Source organism: Rhinopithecus bieti, unplaced genomic scaffold (genome assembly GCF_001698545.2).
Source record: "Rhinopithecus bieti isolate Rb0 unplaced genomic scaffold, ASM169854v2 scaffold_12573, whole genome shotgun sequence".
Classification (NCBI taxonomy): Eukaryota; Metazoa; Chordata; class Mammalia; order Primates; family Cercopithecidae; genus Rhinopithecus; species Rhinopithecus bieti.
Genome location: NW_016807321.1, coordinates 2,282,940 through 2,301,229, shown reverse-complemented (window position 1 = coordinate 2,301,229; position 18,290 = coordinate 2,282,940). Strand labels below are relative to the sequence as shown.

The following is an 18,290-nucleotide window of genomic DNA, read 5'->3' as shown; positions in this document are numbered from 1 at the left end:
TTTCTATTGCCATTGGATCTATGGTACTTTGCTACAGCAGTCCAGGATAAGACAGTGTCTGTCATTCAAACCTATATAAAACCCTACAGAACTTACCCATCCGCCCATACCCTAGAGACAAGCCCTTGGCCTGGAGTGTGCCGGTGCCCACCCTCCAAAGCTGCTCTGTTTTGCAGGTCAGCCTGGGCTGCACTGGGCCAAACAGGAACCAGGAGGCAGATGTCCATGGCAAGAGTGTGCCCAACCCCAGAGGAGGCTGTCTGCTCATCCTTCACCAAAACTCCCCTCAGATCTGCTCTAGGAAGGGGAAATAATGAGTAGAAGCAGGGGTTCTTCTGAGATGAAATAGGGGGAAGAAAACCCTGCAGCCTGGGTGGGAGCAGCCTCCTCCCACTGGATCCTCAGGAAACCTCTCTTTCCAAGGGGCAGGGGAGAGGTGCGGCCATCGGTTATTTAGGGAGAAACTGTGTGTGCTGAAGAAAAGAGAATAGCCCGGCCAACACACCGTTAACTGGCTTCAACTCTCCCCAGGGTTCCAGCCTCCTGGAGGACCCTTCACTGAGGACAGAGCCCAGCCTGTTGAGCAGCACAGGACAAGTGCAAGAACTCAGCCTAAACCCCATAGCCTCCTCCCACTCACGTGCTAATCCCAGAAAAGTCACCCCAAAAGCAAATCCCCAGGTGGCAGAAGCCAGAAACACCTGTTATGAAGAGTACCCAGACAGTGAGCAGGTGTTTATTAGGGTCCTTTTTCATTACCCCAGAGACAGACCCAGGGCTGGCTGCGTGCACAGGAAGTAACGCTTGCCACATGCATAAATACGTGAAGATGCACATTACGTCAGCACAGAGTCACAAAACACTTAGCCTTGGCAAGAAAACACTGTAGCTAGGCAGCTCCCATTCTCAGAGACTCCTGCCACAGATGTCACGGAGACAGCATGGGCCTCCCCAGGGACAGTCCCCATGGCCTAGACTCCCCAGAGCTGGAGGAGCAGCCCAGGCTCTGTGGTGAGATGGCCATCACTTACTGTTCTTGGCAGGAGCCTAAGGTTACCTGGCCAAAGTCTTGATGGAAAAAATGAGTTTTTTCAATGTTGCAGGTCTTTTAATAGTTCGTCTGTAGGAAGTGCATTTGCAAAGTCACCAACCTGCAGCTTCCATCTCTAGACCAGGAACGGTGATTCTCTGGTTGACCACAGCAGGACATCCCCTGAGGTACACAGACCCCCTCCCACCCCCACAGTGTTCTCGCAGCCACCACAGCGCTTGCAGTTTGGCTCAAGCAAGCCCTGGCAAGCCCCACCCCTCATGCTGGCTCTGCTGTGAAGCTATCCTCTCGTCGGGCAGCAAGTTCAGGCCCCCTACGCAGAGCCATCCTGAGGCTTGTAAATGAAGCAGGCGTCATCAGAGCAGGACTCTGCTGTGGTCACCGGCTTCTCCTTCCACACAGCTTCCCCTGCAACACAGCTTCCCCAAAACACTGCACGGCCACTGACCTCCGGCTTCAAGCAAAGGAGAGGCTGTGAGGGGAGCCCTGGGAGGATGTGGAGACCCCCAGAGAATCTTCTCCCACCCTGCTCCAAACAACAGTCAAGACCAGGAAAATGAGGCCTCTACTTTGTGAACAACAGAGCCGCCCATGTGGTCACACGGCATCTTCCTCCTGAGACACCCACCACACACCGAGAAGCAGAGCTCAGTTGACGGTCCACAGCATGACAGTTCATTGCACTACTGGAGGGAATGGGCCAGGGCCTCCCGTTGGTCTCCTGAAGGGAAATGGGGGTTGGACCCAGAGCCAAGCTGCAGTCAGGGATGAGGCCTGCACCGTGCAGCACACAGGAAACCTTCAGAGGTGCGGCTGGCAGCTCAGGGTCTGCAGCCAAGGACGGCCAGCCCACCTGGACACTCTCCTGGGGTGGCCCTGGCTGCACAGGTGGAGTCAGAACAGGCAAGTCCTCCTGGTGGCAGCTCCAAGCTCAGGGCAAGTCCCACCCCAAAGAAAAGCTGCCTGTTGGACTTCCCGGGCAGCGCCAAGCCTGTCCAGCTTAACTGAGGAGACGTCCCAGGGCTGAAGGCAGCTGGAGCCCTGCCATGCAAACAGCACACAGCACGTAGGGTGCATAGGATGACACAGCAGCTGCTCCTCCTCTGGGTGTGCGCCCACCCAGGGTTCTGCCAACACAGCAGCAGAGAGGCCAAGAGTCATGTGAAGCACGGGCAGTGAGGGGCACGGGCTCCAGTCACGGCCATCCAGCAGCACGGCAGCTGCTTCCAGGTAGGTCTTTGTGTCACCTCAGCCCTGCACCAGGAGGGCAGCTTTAGTCTGTCTGGGGCCATGGAGGTAGCCCTAATGCTGTGACCTGTCCCATGATGTCACTAGGTCCTCCTCTGGGACCAAGTGTCCCTGGCCCACAGGGAAAAGCCCATCCAAGGCTCTGGATGCTCAGGGCTCAGGGTGTGTCAGCCTAGAGAGCAGTGACCTGTGTGAGCTCCGTGTTGGGCGTAGATGGGCTCTGCGGGCTGACGGGCACCATAGGCAGGTCCACGCCTAGTCACGCCGGCCGCGGTACCGTCTCAGAGGTCTTGCAGGCCAGGGCCACATCTTTGGCGATGCTGCGCACGCGGTCAGACACCTGTACCTCCCGGCGCAGGGCAGAGGCACAGCAGAACTTGCGGAAGCAGGCCTTGAAGTTCTCATCCAGGAAGGCATAGAGGATGGGGTTGAGGCAGCTGTTGACGTAGCCCAGGGCTGTGCAGAAGCGTAGAATGGCCACGGCAGTCTCGCTGCCTGGCTGCACTCCCAGCCCTTGGACCAGCACAAAGACCTGGACAGGCGTCCAGCAGCCCACAAACACAGCCACCACCACCAGCACCAGCCGAGTGATGCGTCGCAAGTTCCGGTCCTTCTCCCGGGAGCCTGAGAGCAGGCGGACTCCGCGGAGCCTCCGGATCATGAGGCTGTAGCAGACGGAGATGATGAGCACGGGGATGATGAAGGAGAAGAGGAAGATGCAGACGGCAAACACAGGGCCCCAGTAGTCCTGTGGGGTAGGGATCTCCACCAGGCACTCGATCTCTGCAGGGAGAGAAGTGGGGTCAGAGTGGGCCCAGGAGACGTGGAGGGCAAGTGGGCCCAGAGGAGCCACCCAGGAGCCGTGGAGAGTCTGGTGAGGGGAGGAGGGGACACCCCACTGACCTTCATCCTCAACCTGTGCCGAGCCCATGATGGCAACAGGAACACCAACAACAGAGGCCAGGGCCCAGATGGCCACATTGACAGCCTGGGCTTTGCTGGATGTGCGGACGTCGAGGGCGCGGATGGGGTGGCAGATGGCTACGTAGCGATCCACACTCATGGCAGTCAGGGTGAAGGTGCTGGTGAACATGTTGTAGTAGTCAATGGCAATGACTGTCTTGCACAGGGCATTCCCAAACGGCCAGAAGCCCAGGAGGATGTCTGTGCCCTGGAAGGGCAGTGTCAGCAGGACCAGAGTGTCTGCCAGGGCCAGGTTAAAGATGTAAATATTGGTGGCTGTCTTCATTTTGGTGTGCCTGAAGAGTAGAGGGAGAAGAAAGGCTTCACTTGGCTATGCTGGCTGGACCGGGCAGCAAAGGGCAAGGGGCTCATCTTGGCCACCACAAGCTACACTGGCCCTGAGTCCCTTAACATCAGAGTTCCCATGGGGGCTTGGTAAGTGACAGCTCCTGGACCCAACCTGAGACTCACTGAGTCAGTCTCAGGGGATGGAACCTGGCATCAGACATCTTCACCAGCTCTTCAAGTGACTCTGACATACATAAAAGGATTCCAAGCCTTAAACATGAGTCTACTTTAGAGGGGTCAGGGGATGTAGGGTGCCAGAACACACCCCAGACTCTGCACGGGAGCAAAGGGTTAGAGCCCTAAGGGAAAAAGCCTACTCTCCTTGCTTTTGAGTCCCCTCCGAGACCCTTCACAGACTCAAATGCTGACCCTACAGTTGCCAGAGGTTTCTGAGAGCTCCGGAATCTATAAGAACATACCAAAAGGCTTCCAAGTCCACCCTGCTATCTAGCAACGGAGACAGAAAATGGTGACAGGGACAGGAGGGATGCTAATAAGGTATGATTGTATCCAAGCACCTGAAAAGGTGCTGGAAAGGGCTGGGAAAGTTGTTGGTGGTTAATAAATTTTTGTTAAATAAGTTAATGGCTGTAACATTTGGTGGGGGATTATGGTGGTGGTGGTGGTGATGATGGTAGTGATCATGGTGGTGACGGTGATGATGGTGGTGGTGATAGAGAGGATGGTGATGGGGATGAACGTGATGTGATGGTGATGATGGTGATGATGATGAACGTGATGGTGGTGGTGGTGGTGATGGTGGTGATGGTGATGATGGTGTCACATGATGGTGATGACTGTGATGGTGATGGTGGCGGCGGTATTGGCAGTGGCAGCAGCACCCGAGATGACACTATTCTGTGTCAGTTTAGCTGCCTCAAGGAAATAAGGGGCTCAGTTCTGCCTCTTAGAGAGGGATTATGAATAAGCACAAAGAGGCCGCAATTACGAAGAGAAAACAACGACGACAATGATTATGGCAAATACCTGTGCCAAGCTCTTCAGGGGGAATTTATGTCATTGAAGATTTACAAAAATGCTGCTTTGATCCCCACTCTATAGAGGAAGAAACTGAGGCTGAGAGGATTTATGTTGTTTTTTTAAGGCCTTAGACCTGGTAAAAAGCAGAGCAGGGCTCAGAACGGAGTGTTTCTGACTCCTGGGATGGTCACCCCAGCCCACTGGCTCACAACATGCTGCCTCTTGGGCCAGTGTGGCCACAGCAGCCCCTGAGCATCGCTCTCTCTCAGGACTCTGCCGAGCAGCGTGGCCTTCCCTGCCTGCTCTACTCCAAGAAGTGCCTCTGAGAGATCGAATGCCTCAGTGCAGAGGAGAAACACAGCAGAGAAGCGATAACAGCCGGAAAGGTACTCAAGCACAGGGACTGCCCCAGGCCGCCGCACTCCTCAGCCGTGACACGCCAGCCAGCCACGAAGGGACCTGCACATCACAGAGCAACCTCCGTGGAGCCTCCCTTAGGAGTCAGCTCTGGGGAGGGGCAGCTGTTCTTCCCACTCTCTCGTCTGACCACGCATCACCTGCACACACACACACGCACACACACACGCACACACACACGCACACACACACGTGGCTACATGGTCCACCTTGCTCACTTTCCAGACGGGAAAAACAAGGCCCAGAGGGGAACAGCTTTTCTCAGGGACACTGTGGCAGCTTGAACACCCCACTACCCTGTCCTGCCTCTACCTACATAACACCTCTGGTTGGGAGCCTTTGGGGTTATAAGGAGGGAACAGTTGCTTTAGAGCCCTGGGCACTGTCTTCAGAACCGCCTTTTTCTGGGTCCAGGCAAATATCCTGGACCAATAAGAAACCTCATTCCAGCTGTCAGTCATCTTCCTGCTAAAGCACCACCCATAAACCCCACTGCCTGAAGAACAGTGCCCCGCACTGCCCCCCGCACCACCCATAAACCTCCACTGCCTGAAGAACAGTGCCCCCGCACTGCCCCCCGCACTGGCCCCGCACTGCCCCCCGCACTGCCCCGCCACTGCCCCCCCGCATGCCGCCCTGCCCCGCACTGCCCCCGGCACTGCCCCGCACTGCCCCCGCACTGCCCCCCGCACTGCCCCCCCGCACTGCCCCCCGCACTGCCCGGCACTGCCCCCCCCGCACTGCCCCCCGCACTTGCCCCGCCACTGCCCCCCGCATGCCCCCGCACTGCCCCCGCACTGGCCCCCCCGCCACTGCCCCCCGCCACTGCCCCCGCACTGCCCCCCCGCACTGCCCCCCCCACTGCCCCCCCGCACTGCCCCCCCGCACTGCCCCGCACTGCCCCCCCGCACTGCCCCCCCCGCACTGCCCCCCGCACTGCCCCCGCGCACTGCCCCCGCACTGCCCCCACACTGCTCCCTCAACCTCAACTATCAGCTGCCCTCTCTTTGGCCCCTACAAATTTTCCCATCTCTGAGCACCAACAGATCATGGGCTCAGCCACACACACCTGCCATAAGCAGGAGCCCTGGAACCTGAGAAGGGGTTTCAGGACTGTCCCAGCACCAGCCCCTGCGCCTCCCTTCACCCATCTGGGGAATGGGCTGAAAAGAGCCTCTCACTGGGCTGCTGTGTGGTCTCATAAGGTCATTCAAGCAGACAGCTGGATACAGAGCCTGGTCCACAGCTCAAACCAGGGGTCAGGGTGGTGACGCCTCTGCCTGGGACAGAGTGGGGTGGGCCAGGGCCAGCCCCCTCCCCTCCCCTCCCTGGGGCCTCAGGACTGACCCTGCCTCCTGGACAGGGTCCAACAAATTGAATGGGGGAAGCAGGAAATCAACACCTGCTCAGGCCCGTCCAGAACAGCCTCCGCCTCAGCTTGCCCCTCTGCAGCTGTGTGGGACTCAACAGACAGGAACCTCGTGGCCCAGCCTACCTGAGGATGACGTACATGACGAGGCAGTTCCCCAGGAGCCCCCCGACACACACGGCCAGGTAGAGCCCCACGATGGTGACCTTGAGCCCGAGGGGCAGGAAGGCGCTGTGACTAGCATTGAGCAGCAGATGCGGAGGCAGCAGACTGTGGTTGGGACTGAGGAGGGACAGGTTGCCCTGAAGGTGGCTGCCGTAGATAACCTCCCAGAATGGGGCGGGGAAGAGAGGCTCCATGCCACTGCCCTGCAAATCCACTCAGTGCAACACCTGGGACAGAGCACAGACAAGTGGCTGCAGTGCCAGACACACGCCCAGCCGAGGCCTCACAACCCAGCACGTGCAGCCCAGCAGGCACGTGGACCCCCACACTGGGCGGGCACAGACACTGAGGTACACGGGCACACACAGAACACACAGGCACACATGCACATGCAGGGGCACATGGAGACACGAGGACACAAAGACACACATGCACCCGCAAGGACACAGTCTCATTCGGTTTAGAGACTCACATACAGGCTGCCTGGCAGCAGTTACACCCCAGGACACTGTCCACCCGCAGGGACTTAGGAACACACAGCCACTCGTGTGTTCACAGGCACAGGGATGCAGGGACACAAGTCACACACACAGACACACAGAAATGTCCAAACCTGCCCTCATGCACACACAGGCACAAAAGAGACAGACACACCCAGAAACGCCTGGGACCCAGCCTTCCTCCTGGGAGCACAGCTTCCTCCTGCTCCCCCGCCCTGCTTTGCTGCAGTCTGTCCACAGGACCCCCACCCGACCTCCAGCTCCCACCCGACCTCCAGCGGCTCAGGTCCTTACCTCTGCAGCCTCCTTGGGAGCTGGGACCACCGTGGAGACCCCCACCCTCAGCCAGCTGGCAGTCTGGCACAGGTGCAGAGCAGGGTAGAAGAGGCCCAGCCACCACTCGCCTCAGTACAAGATCTTCTCAGCAGACGCCAGACCAGACGCAGCAGCAGAGTGAGCCCGGCAGCCTGAAGCAGAGGGGAGGAGGAGGAGGAGGAGGAGGCTGCAGCTCCAGAGGGGGAGGGGCTACGCAGGCTGGAGGAGTGGGGGGGCTGCGGAAAGGTGGGTCACCGTGCCCAGGGCTGCGCCGGCCCCACACTGAAAGGGGACAGACACACAGACAGAGATGAACAAGGAGGCTCGGACCCACAGACCCCAGACGGAGACGCACACACAGGCCAGGATACATGCACAGAGATGCCCATGGGTTCACAGACACAGGAGTAGAGACACAGGACAGAGACACACAAGGACACACAGACTCACACCCAGGGACGGAGTCTCAGGGAGACACGCACGGACATGTTCACAGACTCGGACACACAGACACAGGGCCACGACTCACACAGAGATACAGCCTTGGACAGACTGGCCAGGACCCTGCATCTGGGCTCCCAGCACCCCGAAATGCCCCCACCTGGCCAGCTCTTGGCAGATCAAAGCTTCATTGTAAACATGCAGGCAAGATGCTGGGGTCCAGGACACGGCACTGGCCCGGCACCTACTGTGTGCTCCTGGAGCTCAGTCACCCCACTGTACCCGGCCACTGCTAGAGCATGAAGCCTCAGAGGTGTGAGGCCGTCCATCAGAGTGTCAGACACAGGGTTGAAATGCCAAGGGCACCTCTGCCACAGCTGGGTCCCAGATCAATGCCTGAGCATCACTCCCTCAGACAGGCCCCTGGCACCCACACAGCTGAACAGTTCCTTTACAGGTGCCTCCTTCTCAGCTCAGGGTCCCATGCCTGATCCACTGAGATAAAAGGTCACAGGCCAAGGCTGTCTGGGTGACCCCTGAGCTGAATCACCAGCTCCCACCCGGTCGTGGGGTCGTACTTCCTGCATGAGCTTTGAAGGAGAACCAGACCTGTCCCCACACAGCTCAGACCCTGCTCAGAGCACCTTCTCCAAGAGTGGGGACCTGGTTGCTAGGCAACTGGCAGCAGGGTTGCTAGGATACCTGGCAAATCAGGAGAGGATGGAACAGGCAGATGCCCCAGGACCCAGCATCCCTCACTGTCCCCCAGGACTTATCCCTGCATCTTCATGGCAACCAAGACTCAGGGACACGTGTGAAGGCACGGGGCACGTCAACAGAGACACTCAAGGGACACATGGGGACACATATTCCTGCAAACACACAAACAGATGCCCAGACAGGCATACAGGTGAACACACAGAGACATGGGTACACACTCAGAAATGCAGACACTCACAGGGATGCACAAACACATCAAACACACAGGCCACACGTGCAAGATGACGCCAAGGTGCACACAGGCACATGGGTAGACCTAGAGCGTGCATGGACACCTTCGGGAACAGGCAGACACAGGCCAAGGCCCTCCGACACCCAGAGGACCCACACATGCACAAACAGGCTCTCTAGGCAAAGCTCAAGGATGAGCCCCCTGACCTCAGGAGCCGAGAGGGGGCAGGAATCCAGGCAGGCTTGGACTCCTGCAGTCCCCCACCCCAGCTGGGCTCACTAAGGTCTGAGCAGGAGACCCTAGACCCTCCTACCCCAGCTTCCTGAGCCTGCCTCCCAGCCTGGGACCCAGCCTGGGCACTGCAGGCACTGAGGGTGGGCAGAGCAGATGCCTTGTAAGGGAAGGAGACAAAGAAGCCCCACCTCATGTCCCCAGCCCAGGAACCAGTGTCAGAGGCCAGGGCAGAGTGCAGGACACAGGCACCTCATCCCTGCTACTGCAGACATCTCTCCCTCAGCATGTCTGCCTGCCACCTGGGTCACCCCCAAAACTTCCTCCCTACAGCCAGAGAGGGGGAGGATGAGGGGCTGAGATGGGGAAGAGGAGGAAAGGGAAAGGAGGGGGGAGGAAGTATGGAGAGATCAAGAGGGAGGATGGGTAAGGAAGGAGGGAGAAGGGGGAGGAAAACACATTGGGGATAGAAGGAGGACAGGAAGAAAGGAGGGGGGATGAGGTCTGACCTAGCTCCCTGACTCCCACCTCTTTTGACCCCAAGCCTTCTCACCCAGCAATAGCAACCAGCCACCTGCACCCCCACCAAGGCAGCTCCCAGCTCTGCCTTGCCTGGCCTTTCAGGAGTCAATAGAGACCTCAACTCCCTTTGTGGGAGCCGTTCAGTGTCCAGCAGAAGGCAGTGGCCTCCCCAGTCCAGTTGTTCACAATCTTTAATGTGTTCCCTTGAACTTCCTGTGTGTTCTGTGTCATCCTGCCCTGACATGCTCATAACCATAGAACCCGGGACAGCTCCTCTCTCCCTTGTGCCCGCTGCAAACCACCTGCACAGACCCTGGCACCCTGAACAGCCTAGACCCCCTGCACAAAACCTGCCCCCCACCCACATAGACCCTGGCCCCTGATACAGACCCTGCCCCTGCATTGACCCTGTGCACCTGCCTGCACACAACCTGCTCCCCCTGCAAAGATCCTGCCCCCTTGCAAAGACCCTGGCTACTCTGCACAGATCTTGGCCACTCTGCACAGACCCTGGCCTCCCTGCACACATCCTACCCCTTGCGCAGATCCTGACCACACCTGCAAAGATCTAGTCCCCCCAAACCCCGGCACAGACTGTGCCCCCACCCCACAGAGATGCTATCCCCCTGCATAGATCTTGGTCCCTCTGTACAGATCCTGCTGTCCCTGGACAGGTCCTGTCCCCCCACTCCCTTGAACAGACACTGACTCCCAATGTAGATCCTACCCACTGCACAGATCCTGGCCCCGCTGCAAAGATTCTGCACCCCACACAGATTCTGTCACCTCCTAAAAGTCCTCACTGCAGAGACTCTTGCCCCCATGCAGAGATCCTGGCCTCGATGCATGATCCTGGCTCCCTGTGCAGATCCCGGCCCCTTGCATGGATCCTGCCCCATCCCAGCCAGCTCCAGTCCTACCTCCTCCAAGAAGCCTGCCCCAGGACCCCCAGCCCTCGGAACTTTCCTAACTTGGCCATGATTAAGTAATACGGCTGCCAGCCTAGGCCTGTGAGCTCTGGTCTCAGCAGGCATCCTCTGAGAGCATGGTCAATGGACCCAGCAGAGACCCGCAGGAGACAGGCGCCTGGCCCCTCACAGGCACAGTCCTAGAGGAAAGGACAGGCCTGGTCACCTGGCCAGGGAGTGGCCAGGTGTGACATTGACTATGGTCCCTGGGGTTGGCAGGGGCCCAGCCCCAGACCCAGAAGGGCTCCCACAGAGGAGAGCTGGCGGTGCAGATGAAACGGCCCAGGTTTCTCTAGACCCCCAATAGAGTCCTGCCCTCCCCCAGTCTGCCAAGGATGGGGCGGTCTCTCCAGAAGGGGGAAGGTAGAATCAGGTCCTATATGGAACATATATGTCACGCAAGAGATAGCAAGAGACACATGTTATACGAGAGAGCAAGACAACCTCAAACACACACGTCCTAAGCAGGCAAAACAATAGGCGAGGATACTAGGGATAGCCCAAGACATGATACAATGACACATGAACAACAGCACAGAACTTGCGTCCACAAATGACGGTTAAAGCCTGACACAGGCTGCTCTTGGAGCTCCTGGGTATTTGGGCAGGCCTAGGTTCCGGGGTGAGATTCACACCCCCTCACCAGGCAAACACACACACCTCACCTTCATCCAGTGACTCAGAATCAGCAAACGCCAGGCAGCAGCTGGAGCACTGTCCTTCGTCCTCACCACTCCCATCCCCAGGGCAGGCACAGTCTACCCCCTCCTTCCACAGGTTCACCACCCTGGGCTGGCCAAGTACAAGAATCAAAGCAGAGGGTCTGGAAGCCCCACACAGAGCAGCCATCCCCTGGGGAAGCCAGTCACCAGGCCATACATTTGTACTATTAAAAAAGTGAAAGAATTTTAACAATTCTGGGTTTCATCAAAATAAACTACTTTGTCCTTGTGATCTTAACGTTACAAAATTTATATACAATGACAAAAAAATTGAGTTGTAGCTTCTCAATATAATGTTAAACTTTGTAGTCATTAATAAAGCTTACTAATTTGACTTGAAGGTTCATTGTCAGGCCTTGGCAGGAATAAACATGCTTTTAGATCTCAGCATTTCCGTTAGCCCTTGAAAAACACGTGACTCCTGGGGACAGAAACAGATGGGAGGTGTTGGCCTGCTGGGTCCCTCACAGTTCCTGGACCCCAAACACACAGAGAACGCCTCCCTCCCTGAAGAACTGGAAATGTGTGGAGAAACGGCAGGGGTGAGGACTGTGAGCCAGGTAGGTCCTGGGAGAACCTGCTGGGAATTATGGACTAGGGGGTGTCAAGGTTTTCCAGTCCTATTAAAACAGAAGAAGGTTACAAGCCCCTTCGTGCAGAACAGAAGAACATTCCCTTACTCCCTGCATTAACTCCCCTACAAACACCAAGAGCCAGAAAGTGCCCCACCCATGTTCCCCTGGCCCAGACCCAGGGAAGCTGAGAGGATGGCCCAGGTCCCTGTCTCAAAGGACTCACCCCTATGGGAGGACAAAGGCTGCCGGGAGGAAACAGCTGCTGGGTGAGCATCCCTACGCAGTCACTGCTGCTTCCAGAAAACAAGGACCTTCCTCAAGCCAGGCTGGTGCTGCAGCCCAGGCAGGACCCCAAAGGCACCTGCAGGAGGGGAGGGAACAGCACCAGGAAGCAGTAAAAGCTTGAGGGCTGGAAGGATGGGCCTAGCCATAGGATGGGGTGCTGGCTCTAGGACAAAGGGCTGAATGTCAAAGTTTACCCTCTTACTGAGAGGTCAGGGCAGTCTCCCAAAAACAATGGGAACACCCAACAGCCTCCTGCCAAAAGGCCAGAACCTCAGCTAAGACCCTGCTTCTCAGCTAGGACAGCCCTACTCCCAGACTCCCAGGTTCCAAGCTCCCAGCAAGGTGCCCCAGCGGCAGGTCTATGAATGTAGAGAGTACAGACATCTCATGGAAGTAATAGATACGTAACAGACTGGGCTTTATGCACTAATCTTTGCCTAGTTTAAACTGTTGAATAAGCATGTGAAATTAGTAAATTCTAGAACACACTTATGAAGAAATTATAAAATGATTAGTTAATTGAGAATTAGTTACAAAATAAAGGAATGCACAAATAGATTTCCAAAATCTAGTACCTAGGACCCAAGATCCCAAGACACAGGGTTCAGCAAAACCCAGCTCTGGTCCTGGGGAACACCTGGACCCCTGAGACCCCAAACTTGCCCTAGAAGAGGTGAGGGGTCCTGAGTTCTGCCCCATTATCCCTTTCTGTGAACACCAGTGGCTGGGGCCAGGGCCCCCTGCCCATCAGAAAGGAATGGGCCTGAACCACAAAGGTCTCCTCATAGCCGAGGGCCCCACCCACAAAACTAACCCCAAAGACCCCTCAAACCAGGAACCTGTGCCCACAACCCCTAGGATGGCGAGTCTGCCGCCGCCTGGAAAGGACGCTCACCCAAGCTGGAGAAGCCGGCTCTACGCCTCTATGCCCGGATGGCCCCTTGAGGGGCGCGTCCACGCCCAGGCTCTAACCCAGGGCCCTCCGGAGGGGACCCCGCCCCCTGCCACGACCCGTCCCACCTGGTCGAGGGAGGGACAGGACTCCGGTTGCTGGGCAACCGCGTCAAAAAGCCCCAGAGATTCTGGGCTACGCGGAGGTTCTACCGACCAGAGAAGGCAGCAAGTAGGTGCTGTGGGGACCAAGAGGTGGGGACTAGGCCTCGGCTGCTGGAGCTAAGGAGGGGCGGGGGCGTTAGCAGCCGCTGGGGCTGGTAGTGGCTCTGCCTCTGGCACAGCGAGCCCGGCCCTGGCTGGACAAGGTGGCAGATGTAGGCTGGGGCCAGGAAGCAAGGAGCCAGCTGGACTTTTGGACCCTCCCTCCTCTGTCACCTGACCCCTAGGCCCTGCTCCCCACAACCATCTAGGCCCCGAAGGGGAAGAGCCAACTGTCTGGTGGGAGACCCTGACTGTCAGGGACCGCAGACATAGGGGCACAACGAAGGTCCCCCAGGCGTCACCTAGAGGTCTCCATGTGGCGTCCACCCTGGCAGGGCCTGAGATCAACTCGGGGGGGTCTCAGCAGTTTCTCAATTCAAACAGAACAGTCCATAGGGTAGGAAAGATATTTCCTACAACTGAGTTGATCAGAAAGTTCTAGTAGACTGCAGGACTGAGCAGGATCAGCTGATGGCAGAGCTGCTGGGGACGTGCGCTCGGGAGAGGGAGAGCGCCTGGGCAAAGCTCAGAGGCTGGGGGTGCGGGACTCAAAACCCACTGCGGAGAGCCCAGCGGGCGGGAGCTGGGGCGCACGGTGGGGCCCTGCCGAGGGCGGGAAGGGCCCGGTGCCAGCCCCGGCTCCGACGGGACGCCCTCTTCCCACCGCAGGGCGGGAGGATGCCGCCGCCAGCGAAGGAGGGCCGGCGCAAGGAACCGCGGGAGCGAGGCGGCAAGAGCGCGCCAGGCGCGGCGCGGGGTGAGGGGCGCGCCAAGTGGGCGCCCGCGACAGAGCCCCCCAAGCCGGGCTGGGCCCTGACGCCGCAGGGGCTAGCGGCCATGCTCCCTGCGCAGCGTCACCGCCATCTGCTCTTCGGCGACCTGCTGGAGGACGTGGGCGCGGCGGCCTCCACCTTCCCGTGCGGGTCGGCGGAGCCGGGATACCGCATGCCCGACCCGCGCACGTGGACGCAGTCGCTCGAGCTGCCCGCCGAGCGCCAGAACCGGCTCCTCGGCGTACTCAAGGCGGCGGAGGCCCGCGGGCGAGTCCGCGCCCTGCGGCTGCGCTACACCCGCATGCGGGTGAGGTGGGGGGCAGGAGTGAGGAGGGGCGCCCCCGGGAGCGTGGAGCCGGGCGGGGCGGGGCGCGCTCAGCGACCCCGGGCCTGGCAGGCCGAGGAGATCGCGCTGCTCATCCAGCGGCAGAAGTCCGCGCGCGCCGCCATCCGGCTGGAGCTGTTCCTGCCGCCGCAGCTGAAGCCCACGCGGATCCCGGACCCCCTGGACCGCCAAGAGGTGCAGACAAGCCCGGGTAGGGGCGGGAAGAGGGGAGGGGGCCCCGCCCGCCTCCGCACACGCCGGGCCCCAGCCTCTCTCCCCGGCAGCGGAGGCGCGTGGAGACCATCCTGGAGGAGAACGTGGATGGCAGCATCTTCCCGCGGTGACGGCGACCCAGAGTGTGCGACGCGCCCCAACCTCCCACATAAAGTTACAATTCTCCGAAGGCTCTCTGGTCTTTCTGCTGCCGCTCCCCAGGACCCCCGAGGGAAGCGGGGAGTATGGACGCTGCCTCTCCCATGCACCTCACAGACATCAGGGTACAGAGAGTGGGGCCTCTCCCAAAAAAGTGGGGAGACGCAAGTGGGTGAGTGTGAAAGTAACAGGCCAGGGACACGCCTACCCCTAATCCCGACCTGCCCCCACTGGCAACGAGGCGTTCTGTGGGTTAATGGGAGGCCCCCAGTCTTGGGGAGGACGAAGAACGAGCCTGTTTCAGCGAGTCACACCCCCAGAAGTAAAGGTCCCGAATGCAGGTCATCCCACCAGGGGACCAGGGGGAGGGCTGTGCTGTGGGCAGCGGAAGTGACCTAAGCTGGACTTTGAAGAGGCACCAGCTGTGCCCAGAGGACCAAGAGACTGGGAAAGGGGAACCCCTGATGCCCCCAGACAAAAAACCCACCCTGTGGCCTTCCTTTCCATCCTGAATAGCCTCCTGTGACCCCCTTAATGCCCTACGCCAGACACCCACCCCTCCACACACACACACCCACATCCCCCCCCACACACACGGAGTAGGAAAGGAAACCACCCCCCTCCCATTCGGACAAACAGGCCCACGACCTACAAAATCCCTGAACTCTGAAAGCCCGGAGGTTTCTGGGCAGACCTTACTTTGCTTGTGTGTGTGTGTGTGTGTGTGTGTGTGTGTGTGTGTGTGTGTGTGACGGAGTCTCACTCTCGCCCAGGCTGGAGTGCAGTGGCGGGATCTCAGCTCACTGCAAGCTCCGCCTCCCGGGTTTAAGCCATTCTCCTGCCTCAGCCTCCGGAGTAGCTGGGACTACAGGCGCCCGCCACCTCGCCCGGCTAGTTTTTTTTGTATTTTTTTTAGTAGAGACGGGGTTTCACTGTGTTCGCCAGGATGGTCTCGATCTCCTGACCTCGTGATCCGCCCGTCTCGGCCTCCCAAAGTGCTGGGATTACAGGCCTGAGCCACCGCACCCGGCCTAGACCTTACTTTTCTCCCTGACATGAGCTCTTTGCAGAACCTGGGGCTTCCCTAGGCCCAGCTTCCTTTTCCTCCCTCCCAGCCCCCTGCCCAGCAGGCTGCACAGAAGCGGGAACTACAGGAACTCAGACAAACCCCTCCTCCTGGCAGGGGGCTCCAGCTGACTGCCTGAAGTCCGGGAGCAGATCTGGAAGGAGGGGCAGAGGTCAGAACTGGGGTCCAGAAGGGTTCCAGCTCAATGGCAGCCAGTGTCTCTCCCCAGCCGCGGCCAGGGGGTGGAGCCCTGCACATTTGCCCCTCAGCCAGCCCTTCTCCCCAAGCACCGGGCACTTTACTCTTTCTGGGCTGTTGCTGCCCTCGGCCTTGACCCAAGCCCAGACTGTATACACAGCTCAGAAGTCAGCTGACAAGGGGAGGACAGAGAGATGGCAGGAGGGGTTTCAGGAAGGGAAGGATAGAGAGGAAGGAGGCCAGGGAGAAGGGGCTTGAGCAGGGGCAGACAGACAAGGAAGGGAGGCAGTCTCTGTCCAGGAGTGGCAGTCACTCACACCCTGATGTACTTGTGACATGTGATGACAGCCAGCCCTGGTGTCCTCTGGCCAAACTCCCTGCAGCCTGTACCTCAGGATTCTGTGTCTTAGGGATTGACTGAGTACCTAGAATGAGTTCATCTACTGGGAGAATCACGTATTATTTCATCATTTCTCTGAGACTCCATTTCATCTTGAAGAAGGGTCTTGGTGCCCCACAGCAGCAAGTGCTCTGAAGGGGATGGGTCACTCTGCATCAGACAGGCAAGAGGGAAGAGGGGCAGAGACAGGCCCAGCACCCATAGAAGGCCAGCAAGACAGTGACCTCAGTGACTGCACCAGGGTCAGGCCAGCACTCAAGCCCTTTGATCCCCATGGAAAGCGGGGGTCGATGTGCAAAGGAGGCTGGGGAATGGGGCCCAGGACGTTTCTGCATGGCCTGGAGGGATGCCTGCCTGTAGAAAGCTCTATGGGAAAGAAGGCATGTGGTCCAAAGCCCAATATATTGAGGGCTGTGAGGGGGCAGAGGGTCCTGGGTTCAAATCCCACCTCCACCATCAACTGCCCAGCTCACCTGGCTCCACCCATGGACTTCAGGGATGCTCTGTGCCGGGGGGCAGAAGCCAGGGGAGTGGAGAGCAGGCCCAAGGGGCCAGAGGAGATGGGGGAATGATTGGGGGGTTGTAGAGTGACCCGAGGGGGCAGGGAGGGCACTGACCTTCACCCACTGCCAGCTGCCCACACCTGCATTTTCCCACAGCGGAGACAACAGGCCAGCTCAGCGGGGTCAGCTGGTTGTGCGTGGCCTGGACCAGGTGCTGGCCCATCTTCATTGAGCTTCCCTGACCTCACCTGTGCCCACCTCTTAGGAGTGTTATTTGGGCTGAATAAGAAGCAGCCTGCCTCTTGTCCCTATGGACTTCCTGGCCCCTGCCTTTGCTTGCCTGGCCTGACAACATGGCAGTCACAGCGTTCTGCAATCAAGTCAGCCAGGCCTCTGGGTACAGCTTCGAGAGCCAGTCTGTCCTCCAGGGCCCTCTGACCTCTGACCTCCCCCTTCAGGCCCTCGCCCCCTCAGCAGCGCAACACCCTCCCCTCCTCAGCCCTCCCGCCCCTCACTCAGGCCTTCCCTGCCTGCTCCCCACAACTCACTCTACGCCCCTAGCATCAGATCCAGGCCCATCTATGTTGCTGGCTTCCGGTCCCACTGCCTGGCCCACAGGGGCACCCAGGTACTGATACTTGTCCATTGAATGAGGAACACAAGTAAAATCTCCCTTTCCACCCCTCAGAGTTCTGTGAAGGTGTAAGGTGTGCACCTGACCTGTGCAATTGGAAGGCATTTGATGAACAGGACCCTGACACGGGGAGCTATCCGGGTCGAGTGCTTGTGCTGGGTAGGACAGGAGCTGCACACAGCTGGGCCCGGGGAGGGGCGGGGGGCACAGATGCTCTGCAGACACTTCCGGAGCAGGGTCAGGGCCACCCTGACACTAGGCCAAAGCATGCTGCGATAAGAAGCCTGACCCACGTCTGTACCGAGTCATAAAGGATGAGAAGAGTCGGCCAAAGGGACAGGGCGTTCGTGGCAAAGGGGAGAGTGTGGCTTTAAGCTGTAGGACATCTTGGGACCCACGGGTCAGCAGGGACTCTGCCAGGCCCCGCAGGAGACATTCGGCATGACTCCGGATGCACGAACCCGCACCCCCAGTTCTCCCCAGCCCCGCAGCACAGGAATCTCCCCCTTCCTTGGGAACCCCCCACAGCACGACAGGCTCTTAACCCAGTTTTACAGACGAAGCTCACGGAGGCGAGGGGTGGGCCGGGCTGGCGTGCCCGCCGATCGGTCCTTTCCAGCAGCCTCCTCTTTCCCAAGCAGGGCGAGCAGCATATGGGGCCCCGCTCTCCTGCCTCCACACTGGAGCGTCGTGGAAGTCCCACACGATAGAGCAAGGCAGGAATGGCCCCGCCGAGCAGAGTCGGGGCCGCGGCCACACCCCCATCTACCACCGTGCAGCTCCGTCGGCCCGGGAGCCAGGGCTCCACTAC

General features: G+C 59.0%; 2 protein-coding genes across 10 annotated transcripts; one reads left to right on the top strand and one right to left on the bottom strand.

The window, feature by feature from the left end:
• Positions 1-704: 704 nt before the first annotated feature.
• On the bottom strand, positions 705-18,207 carry OPRL1 (opioid related nociceptin receptor 1). 9 transcript variants are annotated; one of them, XM_017881316.1, is made up of 8 exons: positions 12,949-13,039; positions 11,992-12,129; positions 11,520-11,614; positions 11,137-11,263; positions 7,337-7,639; positions 6,504-6,769; positions 3,203-3,558; positions 705-3,082 (listed from the first exon to the last, which is right to left on the bottom strand). In XM_017881316.1, the coding sequence occupies exons 6-8, from the start codon at positions 6,734-6,736 to the stop codon at positions 2,559-2,561; spliced, it is 1,113 nt and encodes a 370-aa protein (XP_017736805.1). In that variant the 5' UTR covers positions 6,737-6,769; positions 7,337-7,639; positions 11,137-11,263; positions 11,520-11,614; positions 11,992-12,129; positions 12,949-13,039; the 3' UTR covers positions 705-2,558. The 9 variants fall into 9 exon arrangements, with proteins under 9 accessions (XP_017736805.1, XP_017736803.1, XP_017736806.1 ...); XM_017881314.1 differs by lacking the exons at positions 11,137-11,263; positions 12,949-13,039 and adding an exon at positions 18,048-18,207 and having other exon boundaries at positions 7,337-7,509; XM_017881317.1 differs by lacking the exon at positions 11,137-11,263.
• On the top strand, positions 12,912-14,738 carry LKAAEAR1 (LKAAEAR motif containing 1). The gene is made up of 4 exons (XM_017881312.1): positions 12,912-13,176; positions 13,878-14,288; positions 14,379-14,501; positions 14,591-14,738. Exons 1-4 carry the CDS (start codon positions 12,913-12,915, stop codon positions 14,648-14,650), a joined length of 858 nt encoding a protein of 285 aa, XP_017736801.1. The 5' UTR covers position 12,912; the 3' UTR covers positions 14,651-14,738.
• Positions 18,208-18,290: the final 83 nt, after the last annotated feature.

What these genes read in the sequence shown, in the direction of transcription:
- OPRL1 (XM_017881314.1), bottom strand. Translation starts at nt 6,736, where the DNA reads ATGGAGCCTCTCTTCCCCGCCCCATTCTGGGAGGTTATCTACGGCAGC. An exon ending in GTCATGTACGTCATCCTCAG is followed by an intron (nt 3,559 to 6,503) that starts GTAGGCTGGGCC and finishes TCTACTCTTCAG; the next exon opens with GCACACCAAAATGAAGACAG. An exon ending in GGCACAGGTTGAGGATGAAG is followed by an intron (nt 3,083 to 3,202) that starts GTCAGTGGGGTG and finishes CTCTCCCTGCAG; the next exon opens with AGATCGAGTGCCTGGTGGAG.
- LKAAEAR1 (XM_017881312.1), top strand. Translation starts at nt 12,913, where the DNA reads ATGGCGAGTCTGCCGCCGCCTGGAAAGGACGCTCACCCAAGCTGGAGA. An exon ending in CCGACCAGAGAAGGCAGCAA is followed by an intron (nt 13,177 to 13,877) that starts GTAGGTGCTGTG and finishes TTCCCACCGCAG; the next exon opens with GGCGGGAGGATGCCGCCGCC. An exon ending in TGCGCTACACCCGCATGCGG is followed by an intron (nt 14,289 to 14,378) that starts GTGAGGTGGGGG and finishes CGGGCCTGGCAG; the next exon opens with GCCGAGGAGATCGCGCTGCT.